The sequence below is a fragment of the Bacillus rossius genome, assembly GCF_032445375.1.
Source record: "Bacillus rossius redtenbacheri isolate Brsri chromosome 9 unlocalized genomic scaffold, Brsri_v3 Brsri_v3_scf9_2, whole genome shotgun sequence".
Classification (NCBI taxonomy): Eukaryota; Metazoa; Arthropoda; class Insecta; order Phasmatodea; family Bacillidae; genus Bacillus; species Bacillus rossius.
In genome coordinates, this window is record NW_026962013.1 from 22,318,304 (window position 1) to 22,338,048 (window position 19,745).

The 19,745-nt window shown below is 37.7% G+C and overlaps 1 protein-coding gene across 4 annotated transcripts; it reads left to right on the forward strand.

Annotated features, from left to right (window-relative positions):
* The first annotated feature begins 11,324 nt into the window (after positions 1 to 11,324).
* On the forward strand, positions 11,325 to 19,461 carry LOC134542871 (uncharacterized). 4 transcript variants are annotated; one of them, XM_063387450.1, is made up of 6 exons: positions 11,348 to 12,030; positions 12,560 to 12,702; positions 14,875 to 15,129; positions 15,208 to 15,273; positions 15,349 to 15,479; positions 18,276 to 19,461. In XM_063387450.1, the coding sequence occupies exons 1-6, from the start codon at positions 11,807 to 11,809 to the stop codon at positions 18,387 to 18,389; spliced, it is 933 nt and encodes a 310-aa protein (XP_063243520.1). In that variant the 5' UTR covers positions 11,348 to 11,806; the 3' UTR covers positions 18,390 to 19,461. The 4 variants fall into 4 exon arrangements, with proteins under 4 accessions (XP_063243517.1, XP_063243518.1, XP_063243519.1 ...); XM_063387448.1 differs by having other exon boundaries at positions 11,327 to 12,030; positions 14,875 to 15,273; XM_063387449.1 differs by having other exon boundaries at positions 11,327 to 12,030; positions 15,208 to 15,479.
* Positions 19,462 to 19,745: the final 284 nt, after the last annotated feature.

Genomic DNA, 19,745 nt, shown 5'->3' on the forward strand with positions numbered 1-19,745 from the left:
GACTCTATGTAAACGGAGAAAAGGAGGAGAAATTGTTTCCGCTAAAGCTCCGAGGAGAAAAAAAAGGGTGGTTGGGGAGGAGGGGGGGGGGGCAGCGAATGTTGAAGTTATCATTTTAACGACTCTGGTGCTTTGCACACCATTTTGATTTTTGTTTTTCAATTTTCTCTTCATTTCTAATAGTTAAGCGCTATTCCTGTAAATTTAACACTTTACTTCTCTTGAATTTGTTGTACTGTCACAAATGTTTTCAACACATATTTAATAAGTGTTCTATATAATGGGGGCCAAAACTCGCGCAAGCTTTGTAATTTTTATCACTTACGCGAATGTTTTACAGATATATCACACTTAGTAAATATTTGTGACAGAACAACAAATGCAAACGAGGTATTGTGTTAAAATTACAGAACTATCTCTTTATCTATTAGCAGTGACGAGGAAATAAAAAAAAACATAACAAATCTAAATGTTAAAGTATTCAACAAAAAAACTTTTTCCCCCCTTCCAAGTGCATTTTTACTCTGTTTACAACGGATAACACTTTTCTTAATACAGCGTGGTTTCTATGAAGATCCAGTTATCTGGAACTACGAAGAAAGCGTTATCGTTTATTTAAGGTGGCAATGCTGAACTCTTCGGTGTACGTCGCTCCGTGTGACCAATGGAAGCCGGGTAATTGGCTGTGCTGGTAGACATGTTTGTTTATGTTATAAATACGTTAAAAAATAGCTTCAAGTGTTCTATCATTACTTTGTGGTTTATTATATATATATAGGCTATATAAATAGCCTATATATGTGTGTGTGTGTGTGTGTGTGTGTAGGTGTGTGTGTGTGTGTAAATTCTGCCCGTGCTATGATTACGAAGCTCAATATTTCTTAAAATTAAATTAATATCTCGTAACCTTGAAATGCACTCTCATAGGTCGTCGTTTGTTACGTTTACGTGCATTGTGGAAACAGCAGACGCAATAGCGGAATGTTCCGGGAAAGAGCCGTCTCCTTTTACGTGATCCGTCTCCCTTTCCGTGCCATTGTAGAAGAACGGGCCTAACTGTGGGCTTGCGAGGGCCACGAGATTCGAAACGCAGAATGGGGGTTTGGTGACGACGAAAAGTGTTTTGGGAGGAAATGCGGGGGGGGGGGGGGGGAGGGGTGTGAAGGAACCCTCGTGTTAGACGTTGACCCCGTCGGACCAATTATTGTCCCAAGGAATTGGAAGGAGCATAGATATATATTTCTGGATGAGGGATTCAACTTCCGTATCATTAAGCTGGACTCACACAATGATCCGTCTCATCCGTCCGTCAATCACGCAGAATGCACGTAAAATTGCAGATTGAACGATGAACCTAAATGTTTGTCTGCATTTACTGTTTTTTTTGTTGAAACTGTTACAAGCCCACTGTTTTAAATTTGTGCTGTTATTTTTTTCTTTTCATGACTTAAATCCCTTCCACGGAATTTGTGTGCTGTCTGATATTCAAGTCTGAATGTGTTAGTCTGTGCTGTCGTCGTCTTTGTGTCGTCCGTAATACCTGTCAAGCTTCATCGTTGGGTTTATCTGTCTGACATCAGCTGATTTAGGCTTGTTTTCTGCGGGTGTATGTTTTCATTCATAATTTCTTATTTTGCGTTTGTGAAAATTTTTCCCATGACAAACAGTGCAAAACCTCAGTGGCGTATGTCCGATAAATTATATTAACTACTGGGATAATGATCCGACAACAGACAGAAACATATCCCAAATAAATTTTCCAGGGCTGCAGCAGTATCCTTCTCTTTTATTTATTCATCCCCCCCCCCCCCGGGAGGGGGAAGGGGGGGGGGGGCAAAATTATCCATGCCTCACGTACTTCTGTGGCACAGAGAGGCATACGGATAACGCAAGTCCTCACTCTCTGTCCTCTCACATTTATTATCTCTCTTACTCTCTCTACCCTTCACGTCTACTTTTTTTTTCAACACACTCATTTCAGTAGTCATTCCGCGCGGCCCTGTTTACTCCAGGGGGATAGTCACCACTCTGGCTAATTACTTCTTTTTTTTTTTGCTTACGTCTGGCAGACAGCGAGGTCGGTGGGGACTGCTACCCACACAGAGACATGTCAGGGGAGATTCGGAAAGACCTGAACTATTGTTTTGCATCCATCCCAGAATCCGCCTGTGAAGAGATTTCGGGAAACAATTGAAAACCGAAATCACGTTGGCCGGACCGGAACGAGAGTCCGGCGACTTACGACTTACGTGAGATGATTGTGTAAAGCATAGGTTATGAAATAAATGGTGATTGTGCTTCTCATTAATGTTAAATCGCGTGTCTACGTTTTTTTTTTAAATATACTCGGTTGAGAATTTAAGCTAAGAATGAACCCAAGATTTGAAACAATGTTTCTCTTTTGATGGCGATGGCCATACCATACCACACAATAGAAAGCTATCGAATCTGTTGCCACTGCATGCAAAGAAAACATCCATCCACAGTAAATGGATAGTTCGTGAATCGTCAGCTATTTGACGAGACGTCAGCAACCTTGATATCCTGTCTCTGAAACTGACGTTTTTAAGGAAATATTTTTGTGTTCATTGTGGGGATCGCGTGTGGGCAGCGCCTTAGTCTGTGGTGGATTCCCGGGCCATCTTGTTAGAAATATAGTATGCCACAACTTCATCCCAAAGCGTAGTTCAGTGTCTAATGCGTCAGTGTTGGCGTAGACAAGTCTGGATTTACACGGACCACGAGTTCACGTAGTTCCCGAAGAGAAATCCCGATCGTAACATCAGGTTGTTTGGCCCATACACGTGTCACATGTCCATTATTGTATGCCCCAGGGGTGTCAGTTCCCCCTCTAAACTCTACTGACTGGTCTCAGCACACTACCCGTGTGGTTCGTCCGCACGTCATGTGAATTTCCCTATCATCAGGAGAAACACACCAAACTCGCCGGCCACGGCCACACAATAATCTAGTCGTCCATGACGGGACAAACTAGATTAACGCGACTATCGAGTATAAATCAGGAGAAATATGCGATACACGTAGGTACCTACGGCGAATTTAAGAACCAGTACCAAGATTTTCTAACCCCAATATATTCCTGAGAGAACCAGTTTTAGCCATTACAATTCTATAAACTTAAAGGTTTGTGTATGTATCCGAAACTAGAACTATTACTTTGACCTCTAAATATTCTCTATCATAAACATACAAACCTAAGATATCTTAAATATTTTTAAAATTGCGTGGGTTCTTATGAAAATCCTTGCACATTTAAAGTGTGACCATGTGAATTTGTCCATGTACGCGATGACTTTGGTGTTGGAATGCGATCCTCTGTACGTGCTATGAAAAGGAACAAGGCGACGACATTACTGATCGGAAAACAAAAAAATGCACTCGCTGAGATAAATATCAAATAATGAAGGGTTGGGGTGTGGGGGGGGTGGGAGGGAACAGCGAGATCCCCCGTGCAAAAAAAAACCTCCAACGTTAACAAGCGCAATAGGAGGCGAACAGGACAAATAAAATACAACCTCGCGCACTATCGTCGAAAACAACGAGAGTGGGTCAGGTGGTTGTTGTTCGACCTTAAAATAAGGGCACCTTGTGGTTATGTTCGCAAGAGACACGAGGGGTGGGGGGGATGCATGCTCAATTAGCTGGGCACTTCATACGGAGCTCCTTCAAAGGAAGCGCAAGCGCGCCAGCCCGAACTCTCTCGTCTTAATTAGCGAGAATTCGGAGTTTCCCTTTGTCTTGGCCCGGGTTGGAGAGGGGGGGGGGAGGGGGGACAACTGAGAACGCTCGCAGAGTATTCTTCGGGAGCTGATGTGCCATCTCTCTTTTCTTGTCGTTCAGCACAATTGCATCAGAGGATCCAGAGCAAACTCGGTTCCGGCAATCTAATAAAAGTGCTGTTTTTTTGTCTACGTGAGATTACAAGGCGAGTGCACGAAAACAAACATCTCTTCTCAAAAGCAAAACCAGAATGAAACCTTAATTTTCTTGACAGTAATCTAAGAGTTTTATGCTCTACGTATTTTTTTTCCCCATACATGTGAGCGAAAAGACTTAACAGTCATGGCCTACTATTTATTCAAAGTGCTCAATGCAGGGAATTACGATTAAAAATAAGTATTGGTTATAATTAAAGAATTAAACAAAACTGTAGTCATAGAACTATTTTTTAACCAACATACTCAAGTCCATCATAGTAAATCGCTCTCATAGCACGGGTTGTGACCGATCAACATCAGTTCCTCAAGAGCAAATGTGCCGACGAAAAATTCTCGTTTGTTCGTCGCGACGCGATGGTGTGAAGGAATTTGCGCGGGAAACTAGAAACATCTCGACCTCTCTCTCTAGACGGAGGTTGCAGCTTCCGATCAACGGCTGAAACTAATTATGATAATGATAAAAAAAAAGAAGCAGAACAAACGCCAAAGCTTTCGCAGTGAGGATTAAGAAACACACGTGGACTTCTCGTTTTTCGGGTCACGGTTTATTTTTGTTAGTGAAAACGGGTGAGCGAGATGTAGAAAAAAAATACCGAAGTATTGATTCAGCGCAGACTGCTGCTAAAAGGGAGAAAATGAAAAGGGGGAGGGAGAAAAGGAAGAGATGAGGGAAAAATAAAAACAGTGACTCAACGTGCGTAGTGTTTTCTCGCAAAAAAAAAGTGCAGGAAATTGGAAAGTACAAGCTTTTGCGAATGTTTTTTTTTTTTACCCCCGTAGTTCACTCAGTCAAGCTGTTGCTCATCTGCCGCATTCAGTGAGTCGCGTGCAAAAATTCAAAGCTGCCAGGGGAAAAAAATAAATAGTATTGACTTACACTATTTTCCCTTAGAGGGAATGAAAAATTATCAATTATTGTTCTTTAAAAAGTACAACGTTATGTAAAAAAAATATTCACCTCTGACTTTCACTTCTAGGACCACAACGGAATGTTCATCGTGTTGGACCGTTACTTTATCCCACTTTGGTCATTTTGTGACTAATGTTCTTTTTCCCTAGAAGTCTGGAATATTGGAGGTTAAAATAGTTGGAGTAATAGGCGTGAATGAATCGGTGGACAATTTTTTTAAAATCATGCTTATGCTGCTGATATTTTTCTTATTATAAATATGTTAAATGTATATATATATATAAAACATGGATTTGAATATTAAAAAATGTAACATGGTTTAGAATTTTTTTGAAAAGTTTAAATTACAAAAAAAAACCCCTTCAATTTACTCAAAGTAGGATAAATTTGGAGGTATGACTCAAAACCTATTTTAATGCATGTTAAACAGCTGGGTTTATTGGTATTCAAATAACAATCAAACACAATGTAAAACAACATTTAAAAGGAATATTTTTTTAAGGAAACTGATAAAAGTATTATATATAGCCTATATATCAATGATAAACCTGCTCTAGGTAAAAATTCTGTACATTGGGTGAAATGATGAAGAAACTATTGGAACTGGCTATTAACGTTACCGAGAACTCAAAAACTAAAATTTTTAAAATATTTGTATGTTTGTCTTTTTGTCCTTTTGTCTGTTTAGTTTTAATAACAGAAGTAAAAGAAGGGCTGAATACTAAAGGGTAGGTAATACAAATAATAATGCACTTTTTACAGATATGTATTTCCCGTTTCTCTGAGATTCGTTGATGAAAGAAAAAGAAAACAAATTGGTGGTACATGAACACCGCGGAACTTCAGTTTTTAAATATTCCCTAACATAATTAGGCTAAATATAATTAGAAAAACTGATATAGTGAAAAAAACACGCAATACACCAAATGTTTGCTGAAATCCATTCCCATAACTTTATTTTACAAGTTAAGTATGAACGACTTTATATTATGGACCCATACAAATCATTTCATAAGACACAGAACGATGAGATGTTTCATATGAATCAAAATAATTTCTTTAGATCCTTACATTTTTGGAACGTGCATCATTTACGTCTGTTCCCACCATTTAAATTTCATATTACAAATGTGTCTTACTGCACTTGTGCCGGCTAATTGGGCAATCGAATTAAAATAAATCACCGAGCCCAGCCCGTAAATTAAAATGCGGAAATCATATTGCCGAAAGAAAATTCCCTTGTGTCGGTGAATCGCTCGCATTGTCTTTATATCTCCAAACATAAAATTGCAAAAAACCGAAACACCACGCACAAAAACGAAAAAAAAAAATCGTTATTTAACTTTATTGTCAGCCCGACGCTGAAGCACCCAAAGCAGCGAGCATTAAAACACACACACACACACACACACACACCACGTGGGTGCAGGAAAATCCGGAGTGAAATGGAAAAAAAAAACACTCTACTCACACTCTGAACCCTTATCACGTCTCTTCCATCGTTCTCTAACCACCCGTATATGAATTGCTGGTTGCGGGAGCAGATAGATATACAATTTATATTCTCGCAAATATTGACCGGCAGAAATCGATTTTCGGCAGCTGTGGACGTGCTGTGAATAAAAAAAAAATAGAATAAAGGTTGGGTTTCTTGGATAAGGGATAAGAAGAAGAAAGTGTGTGGAGGTTGGTGGAAAAGGAGGGGAAAGGGACTGTCGGAAGGGTGAGAAGGTGTTTTGGAAGAAGGAAGGGTCGAAGGAGATAGGGGAGGGGATAGAGGAGGATGTGGTGGGAGGGGGAGGGGAGGAATCAGCGAATCACATACAACAACCGGCTGAATTAGGGGGGGGGGGGGAAAGGAAGTGAGAGAGGGGGTGGATGGAGGTGTGGGATGTCGGGGAACTGACGCGAGGTCGAACAAATGGACCGGCGCGGTATGTGAAAGAAACAAAACACTACGGCAGCAGGCAAGCCTCGCGAGCCGCGGGAAAAAAAGGGCGCTGCCGTGTTCGCCGCCGCCCGCTCGGGTCGGACGACTGACGTCACGTTCGCAGATCGCGACGTGCTTCGTGGATTCTTAAAACAAAGTGCGGGAGCCACTTTCTCGTCTGCAGAGCACATTTGCTCAACTTCGGCGTGCAAACATCTTAGCTCGCCTTTGTACGTCACTTGGCAGGAGTCTTTCAGAATTCGTCGAACGGAAATGTGACACAAAGATGGCGGACCCATGTTAGCAACATAAACACATATGTAGTCACTATCGTTAACATTAGGGTACATATCAAACATATTGGTGTGTCAAATGAATCTTTATGATAGTGAAACTACCCCAAAATATATTTCGTTAACTAAAAGAGTCACAGTAAAAAATTATTTCAAGTTTTGTAATACCTAAGAAAACTAACTACAGTTCTGTTTAACAAGATGGCACTGTTGATTTATCAGGGATGGCCTAACAACAGGAGTAACGAACTCGTCGCATGTAAATGATTCAGCGGTAAACATGTGACGACCGAAAGCGCCGCATGTAAGTGTCCAAACAGGTGAACCTGTGACGTTTCCCCCTAGACCAGAATTATCACCACCTTCGTTTATGAGGGGAAAAAAACTTATTTAGGCTCGTTAAAGGTTAAATTCTAGTATGCACCAGAAATGCAATGAAATAAGTGCGCATTACACAACGGAATTCGACAGGTTGAATGTCCAATTCGCATGCATGCAGAAACTATTACAACCATAAGCCAGTGCTGTCAAAATGGCGCGTCCATCCACCCATATATATTAACTTTGAGGAACACTGGGGATGTATTATATATTATACTGTTATAATGTTTACTTTGGCACACCAATATGCTTAGTATATCCCTCGTTGTACGCGAAAGTTAAGATATATATTTATGAATTACGCGGATACATCTTTTCGAGATTTCTGAGACTTCTAACCGGTGGCAGCACCGTGTTTAGGGATACATTTCCGTACCAACTGACTTCCGTCGCACTCCTGAAACTACCCCTACCAAATGCCGTAAACCGACAGCTAAGATAGCTAAGGCTGAACCGCGTTTTTTTTCAAAATAACTCTTGGAAATTAAACTCCAGGTAGAGTTTCTTTAAAGCGTTCAAGGAACTTTGCACTGCACCTTTGTCTGCTTCCCTCCGCCATATGACGTCATGGTTAACACGCAAAACTCGTAGTTCACCGACGCACGACGAGAAGACTGCGCGCCGCACCCGGGCATTGCGCGCAGAGGCGATAAAGTGCCAGGAGAACCAGCCAGCGTCGACTTTAATCGTCTCGACCCACCAACATCGACGTTGCACGTATCAGCACCCGACAGTCGACGCAGCGTGGGTCTGCGACGAGACACGAGGGTTACGTGTTGAATCAGAACTGGCGGGGGGGGGGGGGGGGGGGGTTGCCGAAGAGACTGAAGGACGTAAGAGAAATGGGAAATGAGGTTATCTGCATTCGGGTTCAACTTTGACCCCCTCCACTTCTCCGCCTTACAACCCCTCCCCCCCCCCCCCACACACACACACGCCAATTACCACGACCCCGTTGAAAGCAGCCGTTATCTCGCAACTCAGCCTCACCCGTTTAAACCTTCCGGACACTTCTCCCGGCGAAACACGCCCGACTCTCTCTCTCTCTTTCTCTCTCTCTCGTTTGGTCTGACGTTTGAGCCAGTTATCTGGTAGCACTCAGTCAAATTACTACTAGGGCTCTGAAGGGGAGAGGGGATGTGTCTTTCCCTTCAACCACCCCTCCCCCTCCCCAATAACATAGGCTCGAAAGTTAGTTGCCTGCTAGCTCAATCGTTCAGAACCCTACATCAACGATACTTACTTCCTGATAAAGCTACAGTTCAAAAGTGAGTCACATTCTCTTTAAATTTTCCGTCATCTCCCCACTAATCACACACAAAAAAATTTTTTTTTAGCATTATACACTATTTCAAAGCTTTTTTGTATACATTTTTAAAGCCTGCGAATGTCAGGAAGAAACATTTTACAGATAAACGACTTTAATCTGGCAGTCTATGCAGTTCAGCGCATTCTGTATAATTCGTCACCAATACGAGCCGCTTGCGTTCAAAATTTGTTTCAGGTGATTATATTACGTCTAATTTCAAGCAATGTGTGCCCTAGGCCTCAGTCGTGAGTTGTGCATGTCATGGAAACTAATCAATCGAGTGTCTTGTATGTACGTTTGTCTGCTTTTCTTTCTTCTCTAGTTCTAGGTGCTGGCTGGCAGCTGAGTGAGTTGCCAGTGTAACCACTCACCACCAGGGGGTGCGACCGCCCCTGGTCATAAATCCAGCAATTGATGCAAATATGAAAGCGAACTACGCGTCCGAGTGCACACCCTTCCCCTTCTACTCTGTCCAACTCTTCATCAATACAGTTCTCCGTATCCTGTATACACCTGAGCAAATTAATGCACGCCCTTGCATCCCCGCATGACTGTGCCCAGGGTTTCCTCTGTGTCTCTGTAGTTACCTGGGCCCAACTTAGCGTAGTTAATATGATAGGGGAGTTTAGTCATGACTACAAACGCTGCCATGGCTGGCCAATCCCTTGCACGGCCAATCCCAGCATGACTATCCGCCTGAGACGCACCTAGGTCCCTCCCTAACCGGGAGACCTAAGATGCACATAAAGTTCTGCCATTCCCGATTACACCCGAACAATTCACCTTCGGCCAACTTCGGGAATTGTTTTATTTTTGCGCAGGGAAAAAATGATTTCAAATATAAAAAAGGTGGTCGGTTAAGTTAGCTACATTAAAACACTTTAAAACACTATGGACGGTTAGTTAGGTTAGTATAGCTGCATTAAAATAAACAGAGAAATATAAATATATATAAATAAACCCGAGGTTGGCCGAAGGTGAATTGTTCGGGTGTAATCGGGAATGTCAGAACTTTATGTGCATCTTAGGCTTCCCCTCGTAACACACACACACACACACACTTAGTTTTTAGTTAAGTTAAGGAATATAAAATCGTTGAGTGACGCGTGGTTTCTCCCTATTTACCGCCGAGGTACACCCAGAGAGGAGGAGTCTGCAAAGCGCACAACACCGAGGTTCGCGGTTACTGTTCTTGCAAGGAGTCTCCTTGCGACGTTCGGAGAGAGAAGCCGCTCGTTAATTAATCACCGCCAGCAGGAGGAAGCTAGGGAGGGGGTTTGTCGGGGGAACAGGAGTTGCTCCGCAACACGCGTGGGCGCGGCTGGATCTAGGCCCCTGGGGAGGATTCTCCCGAGCGGGGGTCGGCGCCGGCGTGAATAACCCAGCGACGGGGGCAACCCCTCTCACGGGACGCGGGGAGTTCCGCCCTCGCCGTTCAGCCCTCCCTGAAGGAGGTTGCGGCACGACGGGAGACCTGCGCACCCGACGCTGAATTATTCCTGCTGGGAGGGTGGCGGTGGCAATGGGGCCCACAAGGCAACAGAGGAGAAGAAAATACTTCCCTCCACCACCTTAGAGATTAATGAAAACATCTTCTGAAACAAGTTTAAACAACCATAATTAATTAAGGTTTTAAATACTAATTTTTGACTTTTTTTGATATATTTTTTTTCCTGGTACAATGTTATACGCTTGTCTTGTTTTTAATTTGATTGTTCTTTATTAGTTTTTAACTTTATAAAAAAACAATGCCGGTTTTTTTTCCTTCCAATTGTTACAATTTTTAAAATGTTATATTAGTCAAAACTCCGCACGTCGAATAAAGTGACTCACACACAAGCTCGCGTTTGTTAAGTGCTGCACTTGACTGTTTTATTTGGTGGATTGTAGTCGAAATGTAACAAAAAGAAAAGAATATATATATATATAAGCAAGCAACTTGTTTGTAGTCAACCACGCAGCACTGTTATTTAGTACGGAAATAAATAAATAAACATATATTTCCGAATTTGAAGCCCTTAGTCTAAGACGTGCCTCCTTCATATGTGCGAAGCATGGCGTGAGACATGAACAATAAAGCAAACACTAATTCCAATTACAGCTGGTACGCAATAAACATAGTATGCAATTCACACGCTGCAAGTTTTTTTGTCCATTATTTTCGCCAGGATTTAATTTATGCATGTGTGTGCTAAAATGGACTAGATATAATGCTTCTATGAATAATTTTCCGTTCGTTCACACAGAACTTGTATACATGGAAGATAGTAAACAATATAAACAGGTGTATTACTACCCCCATTCTTTCTATGAAGTACTTCTGCTACAGCAACAAAATTCGTGGCGGTTGTAGGATTTCATTCAATTAAACATCTACCTCCGCAATTTTAATTTTATAGTCCATCCACGGTAACCTCCTACTTTTTTAAACGAACCTTTGAAAAAACACACCAGGATGCAGCATGTTTGGTTCGTTTGCAAAAATACTTTCCATCATATGCATATTAAACATGCATTAACACTAAATTACCGTATAATGATGTTAAATAAAATTTTACAAAAAAAGTAACTATCTATGTACAATATTATTAATATTAATGATCTCGCATGTGTGTAAATGAAACAGTGAGAGAAGTGGTGTGTTGGCAATGATTAGAACGAAATAGTTCCATAGCCAAAATATATATTTTTTGACTTTCCGCGTGTATTTAAGAATTTGTTTGGGTATTTGTTAAGTTTGAACATTTTTTTAAATCTCTGGTGAAATAAAAACGTTATGTTAACGGTAAAAAAATATTACGTGCCGAAACCGTGGTCGCGCATTAATAATGTTAATAGTCACTTGTTTGTTTTCTCTTTCAGCCGCTTTCAGCAGCTCTTTAAGCAGTCTGCAGACTGTACGCCATTTTGCAGTGTGTTTTAATATATTACTGACCGTGAAATAACGTACAGTTTGTGTTTCAGGATTTTGTGTTAATATTGTGTATTTTAACTTTGTTATATTATTTATTATCTACTATTGTAATGATGGAATTTGTTATCGTTTTGATATTTTGTGTGGTTCTTGTGATTGCTGTAATGGTAATTGGTTCCGGGATGGGGAAAGCTACTTCGTCGCAGCGTCAGATGGACATCATTAACGTCGCTCAGAACTTATATCTTTTAATTAGGAAAGGCGACTTGAAGAAATGTGACGTTACGCAGACGACCGCGTTTCTTCTCAACATCGCAAAGTCAACTGTTCTCAAGTAAGTAGGCTTTTTTCGTTTTCATGCACGTAAAAAAAATATCGACTGTGTCCTAAGTATTGTCGGCCTGTGTTTTAACTCACGAGGTTTTTTGTGTTTTATTTCCAATTTATATTTTTTGGTGTGAGACAACACCGCCATGTGGCGTCTCTGTTGAAAACTTAACCTAAAATCATATTAGGCCTACTCAGGTCCTAACAATAACAATATAGGCACTTTCAAGTATTTTTATGGGTGTGATACACGTTTGTTTATAACGATGTTTATAAACTTTATGATAGGTTTAACTATAACATAAGGGAGTGATTTTATAATTTGCATTTAATTAGTTTTTCATCTGTTTGGGAGATCACAAAATAAATAAAAAAACACTTCATTAATTTCGTGGACAAAGTCTGTCATGTTTCCATTTAGTGACCACAAAGCAAATATTTGTGACAAAATGCCATATTTGGAACACTGCCTAACTGCGTATTGTGAACGGGTCCCCGGAAAAGTGTTATGACAAATGTTTTTTTTTTTTGGTTAGGTACTACAAGAAAGACATTGAAGAAGTTTCAACACCAGGAAAAAAGAGGAAAAAAAGGCCACAGGAAGGAAAGTCACTTGACACAGTCGACGATTTCACAGTAAATGCAATCAGGAATGCAATTTACAGGATGTACGCTGAAGGTAAAAATTTGATACTGAAGAGTAGTTTCGATATCACTGGGGTAGGCCCTACTTAATTGTATTCATTTCATATATCCATATGCAGATTGACCGGTTCAGTTTTTTTCCCGATATCATCTGTCCTTTAAAAATACTTAACATTTTTGGGTGGTTTGTTAGGTTTCTTTATTGATATGGTATTGATATATAGAATATTGTGCAACATATTAAATACGTACACGTCCTTTTAAGGTTAGGTTAAAGATAGAAAGAAAATTGTTACATTCTAAAACTACAAGTAATGTTTATATCGTTATACACAGTATACATATTAAATAACCTCAACTTTTATGATGTATCAGAAGGTTAAATAATGACTATTTCCAGTATCAATAATATCCAGTTGTGCGCTTTAGCAGTAATTGGTTACAAATTAGTGAGTTGTGGTCTAAGCAAGCATGGTTATTAAAAAAAAATTGGGATACTTAATTGGCTAAATTGTACTGTGTGGCAGGGTCCAGTACAATATATATTCTATTGCAAAATAGTGTCATGCCCCGCCTAACCCTTTAGAAAATATAGGGGTATTGTTATTTTATAAACAATAGTCCTACTTCATTGTAATGAAGTATCATATGAAAACACAACTTAGCCAGACAAACTGTGTGTTAGTGTATGAAGTAACAGAAAATTATAAAACAGTAAAAGTTTAGTATCGCGTATCCGATTCGATACATTGATCCTGATCGCATGATCCTGCAAATATTGATCCTGTGATTGATGATGCTTGCTTTTCTAATTTATTACGTTTAAAAATCCTGTACAAAACCAAAAATAAAAACCTTTGATGTAGTAATGAGTTATGATTTAAAGTTGAATAATAATGAAAATATATATGTTTTATTAAACTTATGATAATTATTCTTGCTATACCACAATATTTTATTATGTTCAGGATCTTTGATCTAAATAAATGAAAAAAAACATGCACCACACGATCAATAGGATGTACAGGTTCATGCATAAAGATCTAGGGATCACATGGGATACACGATACAAAACATTTACCTACAACACAGTGTAGAGCTTGTAACTTATTGATTGCTAAATTGAATGCTGAAATACTAATGGGTAAATATTTACTTGGGCGGTATTTCCGAAAAAAAATGTTAAAAATCCGAAAATACCTTTATTTTATGCTCTTCAACTTCCTCTTTTCATTAAAAGTGGCGGAGGTAAGAAATTCCAAATACTTTAGAAGATATCGAATTTTTAAATTTCATCATATGTAGTTGAGCGGTATTTGCGAAAATAAATGTTAAAAATCCGAAAATACCTTTATCATATGCTCTTCAACTTCCTCTTTTCATTAAAAGCGGCGGAGATAAGAAATTCCAAATACTTTAGGAGATATCAAATTTTTTAATTTAATATTTTAAAACTAAAATGGTCGATTAAGTCAGGTCAGTTACATTATAAATACTTTCAAACTAAGGTGATATTAAAAATAATGTGAATTAATTTTAATTATTCTTTAGTTTTAAATTATTTATAATGTAACTGACCTTACCTAACAAACCCGTAACAAAGGATGTACAGTAACAACTCACGTAAATTTTTTTGTTACTTATTACTTGCGCAACAATATCAAAATAACAAATAAGACTTTAAAATTAGAAACGTTAAAAACTCACCTAAGTTGGAGGCGGTAATTAAACACTGTTTTAAACAATAATTGAACTAAATAATCACGTATTAGTTCATTTGAATTCTGGCCTATCACGAACAAAAACGTGACATCATTATCCAATAAAAAAAATAGATACTCGTACGTAAACAAGAAACAATGGTGCACGCACGCCACAGGAATGCGCTGGTTTTGTGCTGAAATTTAAAAATTCGATATCTCCTAAAGTATTTGGAATTTCTAATCTCCGCCGATTTTAATGAAAAGAGGAAGTTGAAGAGCATAAAATAAAGGTATTTTCGTATTTTTAACATTTTTTTTCGGAAATACCGCCCAAGTAAATATTTACCATTAATTTAAAAGTATTTTTGAAATGTAAGTTTATTAAAACTATTTAATAAATGTAAATTGTGCACTTAAATTATCTTCTACGGGGTTGTGGTTTCGCTTAGTTTTGTGTACCTCTGTTATTTCATGTATTGTTAATGTATGCAATAAATTTACAGGTTTGAATGTTACAGTCGACACCATTTTGAAAGAAATCAGGGAAAGACAAATAGATTATTATGGTGGAAGATCAAGTCTTCATAAATTGTTAAAGAAGATGGGATTTTCATGGAAAACTGTTGATGGACGAAAAGCTTTGATAGAGAATGAAAACATAGTATTGCAGCGAATAGATTTCTTGAGAAAGTATAAAGAAGAAAAAGAAAGAGGTGCCAATTTCATATTTGTTGATGAAACATGGATTTTCCAGAGAGGCAAGGCATTAATTTATTTGAAAATTTGTTCTGTGGTCCAATACAAAGTATTTCATTTCCATTTCATATATTTTTCAGGAACTGTATCAAAGTCATGGCAGGACAAGAGTCTACAATCTGCGAAGAGACGTACTGTTGGAGATGGTAAAAGGTTTATTGTTGTTAATGCTGGAGGGCGCACTGGCTTTGTGCCAGGAGCAGGATTACTTTTTGTTTCAGGTCAGAAGACTGCAGACTACCATGGCGAGATGAATGGGGAAACTTTCTTGATGTGGTTTGAAGACATGTTGGTGCATCTTGAGGAACCCAGTGTCATCATAATGGACAATGCTTCATATCACAGCACCCAGGTATGTGCAATGGTAAAGCAGTGTCTTTTTATTGCTCAAATTGTAATGTGAAAAATTTACATGTGTTTATTATTGTGTATAAGTACGAATATTCGAGACTAATACATTTTGCCAGCAATAATTGTTATCTTAATAGTATGCCTACACTACATTTTTATAAACTATAATGTTTGAGCTGAAATTGAATACACACACACACAGATATATATATATATATATATATATATATATATATATATATATAATGTAATTGAATTACATTGTAGTGCAAACTAATTTAGTAGAGGGTTTGAAATACCAAATAAAATTTTTTTATTGCAAACAGCATTTGAAAATGACATAATTACTTGTTTGGTAAAAGGACCCACTTTATGAATGCTCTGTTGCCCTACTTAATAAATTAAAATAATATTTTCAAAAAAATTTCTAGTCACTAAACTAACATGCTTTGTTAAATTTAGAAATTCATTACGACAATATGCCAAAACACATGTTTGCTTTGCATAAGTACAGTAGAACCCTGTTATAATTTGTTTTTAAGGGGCTACAAGAAAAAAAAACATAAGCAGGAAATTCAATTTAGTACTTTTTAGTGTGGATTTATTGCCAATGGACTCAACAAGCTGCATAAAGATATATTTGATGCTCCAATTTGCTTGTAGCAAGCCAAAAACAATTTTTCTTTAACATCATGGTGCTTCCAGCTTCTATCTGCTTTGTCTTTACTTACACATTGTCTCATTGCTGTAAAATTGTCTCATTTCTGTATAATTGTCATAATTCACGACAGTGTTTACAGTGGAAATGCTTAAGTCCAGTTCTTTTGCCACTTGAACATGTGATTTAAGTGAATACATTTGAAAACACACAGAATGGCTAAAAATTTATGAATTTATTTGTTTTCCAAGGGTGTCAACAGGCAGTTAACTGCTAACATACACATATACATAGACAGTATAGACAAAGGCTTTTAATTTTTTTCGTCTTCTAAAATTTTATGAAGTGAACATTACAAGCACGAAACGCATAATTTGTGAAACATTATATCCAGGAATTAAATACATTGTCCTTATAGGGAAAATATTGGACTTGAAAAATAATACATTATAGGCAGGAAAACTTTATAAGCAGTAAAATTGTAACAGGGTTCTACTGTCATGAATTCTTATCAGCTACTTGAGTATTTAGTTAAATGTTGGCACAACGTAGGTTGAGAAAACACCTACAACGAACTGGACCAAGGCTGCACTGATCGCGTGGCTGGAGAAGAATGGGATAAAACATGAAAATAATTTGTTGAAAGTGGAGCTGCTGAGAATAGCTAAACAAAACAAGCCCCGAATACGGTATATTATTTCGTTTTTTTTTACAGCATTTCTTTAAAAGTGAGATAGTTGCAAAAAATTACGTATACACCTTGTTCTAACACACTTTTCAGATATGAGGTAGACGAGTTGGCTCGTAACTATGGCCACGAAATTCTACGACTCCCACCCTATCACTGCCACTATAATGCAATCGAACTAGTTTGGGCTCAATGTAAACACCATTACAATAGTAACGTGGGGCGGGCCAAGAGATTTGACAATGATGCAGTTGCAGCCATCTGGAAAGAGGCTCTTGATGCTTCCACACCAGAGAGGTATTTTCATGTTGCATGACCAATGGGGTATTCCTTTTGAAGTAGAAATTGTTTTATTTTCCTGTAGAACATTCCTCAAGCTTCAGCAAAACCCTTACCATACATTTTTACATAATACGTAAGTATTGTTGCCTAGCAGCCTGGTCCTACCATTCCTTTTGATAACTTTGTGTGCTAGTGTGTGTATAGTGTGATTATCATTTTGTGTATATTCATATACCAGTAATACAGTTTTAAAACAATTGGTAAAAATAAGTGGTTTGAATTTGTGTAGTTGTCGTTTTGAAAATGTGTTGCATGTATGTGTTTGTGTTCGTGTTTGTGTTTGTGTTTGTAATTTTATTCCCATGTGATTCATACATATCTGTGTAGTTTCTAGATCTAACAGTGGTGACTTATTTGCAAGGTTTTTTTTTTTTTGTAATTGCAGTCCATTTGCAATTGTTTCATTTCCATAAATAGTTTTGTATTTATTAGTAATTGTGATATTACTTTCTGTTATGCTTAATCTTGTGTCAATGACTTTAAAGTTATGGTGGGTTCAGTGCTGTAGGCAGATTTCAATATTCAGATAAAATTTCAACGTAGAGAATTTTGAATATTTTCATCTAGCGAACTTGAATAGGTATTTACACATGTAGTTCTTGCACATTAGTATTTTCAAAAGTTATGTTATTATAGTGAAATACATATACAGTAAATCATCAAAACTATTCAAAAAATTAAATTTTCGCTATATCTCACTGTTTTTGTCTGGGACAAATTTTAACCAAAAACAAACACAAAACTTATGAAATAAATATTTTATCATATGCATTCTAAGCCTTTATTGATAACATATATAATATTTACAGCTTTATTATATCTTGAATAAACCACTATAATTTTTTTTTTCAGATAACATAAAACAAAACATGTTACTTCAAGTATTAAATAATAGCTTTGATAGTTGAGGAAAACACATTAAATGAGTTTTGTTGTGTTTAAAAATACTTTCTTGTGGAGTGAGTTCAAAATTGTATGTAATAAAGAGCATGCCATGCATTGTTTACTATGCCGTTTTGACAGAAACAAACATATTTTGTTATAGAGTGGTTTTTGCTATAAACAGGTCATTTATATAGAGGTTTTACTGTATACATTAATTTTTTTAGATGGGCGAGGTGTGTGGATCACGTGGAGAAGCTAATTCAAGCAGACTGGGAGAGAGAAGTCCACATAGACAGCGGCACCATTCCTCCACTCATCATCCACCTCGGCGAGGATAGTTCAAGTGAAGACAGTGACAGCGAAGAATTTGAGGTTACGACACAGCAAGTAGATGGAGACAGTGAAGTACTGGCAGTTCCTCTTGATGATTTACCCGGGTGTTCTTATTGAGGTCTGTATGTAATAAACACCTGGGCAACTGTAAGTATTGGGGTTTGAAACATTTTTTTTTCTTTTATGCATTCCCATGAAGTATGTTGATTACTGGAACTTTATGTATTAACTTTAGATTACACGTATTATGAAATGAATATTAAATTTCATTTCTGGATTCGTATAGGTGTATGTGAAACATTTTATTTTGTTGTGTGTCTTCATTTTTCAGTGAACTTACTTGGAAAACAAAAAGCCAGTCCCCATCCAGGGCCACAAATAAATAATGCATATAAGTGGTATAGAAATTACTGTCAATTCTTCACCACAATTTTACTGTTCATAAAATTATGATTTTGTCTAATAAGTATACTCAGGAAAATGTATACAACCATATTTTTATTTGTGGCCTTAACCGGCAAAATGGTAGGGGTTTATTAAATAAAAGAAGAAAATTCATTTTTAAATGTTTTCATCTGAATTTGTTAATTTTATTAAACCTTCAATCCTTAGTCTTTTCCAGATTGCTTAGATGGACAGCCATATGTATAATTTACAATACTTTTTTTTTCAGATGCAGAAAACTGTGTTGAACTGTACTAAATGATGATATTTATTGCTTACATAAATGTTGTAAATTTATATATTCTCCTAAAAATTTACTTTAAATTATATGTTATTTCTTTAGCTAACAAACTTATTTTTTAATATTTTTACCATTGGGTATCATAAATAATGTTATGAACATATGCATGTATACTTAGATCATATTCAAATTACTTATATATATATATACATACATACATACACAAACACACACACATTGTTTTGACAGCTGGTGATTGTAAACAAACCATTTGACATTTGTCACATGGCAATGTTTTTGTTTACATACGGCGGAAGGATACATAGTGACATTAAAGTAGATCCGGTGAAAAGCAGGGCTTCAGAAAAGTAGGAGGTTACCGTGGATGGACTATATCATCTTTTCCTGTCCCTGGGGATCTGGAATTGGCTTAACGCTTGCAAATAAATAAAACATGAGCCTGAGTTCTAATATTACTTCACATGAAAGCGAACACGTAAAAAGGGGATGGGGGATTAAATTTACTGCGCTTCATCATGCATGAAATAGAACGCGGAAGCTGTTACACTACACCGAGAGCTCAACAGGAAAGTCATAGATACTTTCAGGAATAAAGTAGAAACACGAGGTTCTCTCTGGCGTTTTCAATATATGATGACCGAGAAATAATATGAAA

Excerpts from the sequence above, each read along its gene's own strand:
- LOC134542871 (XM_063387447.1), top strand. The coding sequence starts at position 11,807 with ATGATGGAATTTGTTATCGTTTTGATATTTTGTGTGGTTCTTGTGATT. Across the intron at positions 12,703-14,874 it reads TTACAGGATGTACGCTGAAG|GTTTGAATGTTACAGTCGAC; the intron begins GTAAAAATTTGA and ends ATAAATTTACAG. Across the intron at positions 15,480-18,275 it reads CTTCATATCACAGCACCCAG|ATGGGCGAGGTGTGTGGATC; the intron begins GTATGTGCAATG and ends TAATTTTTTTAG.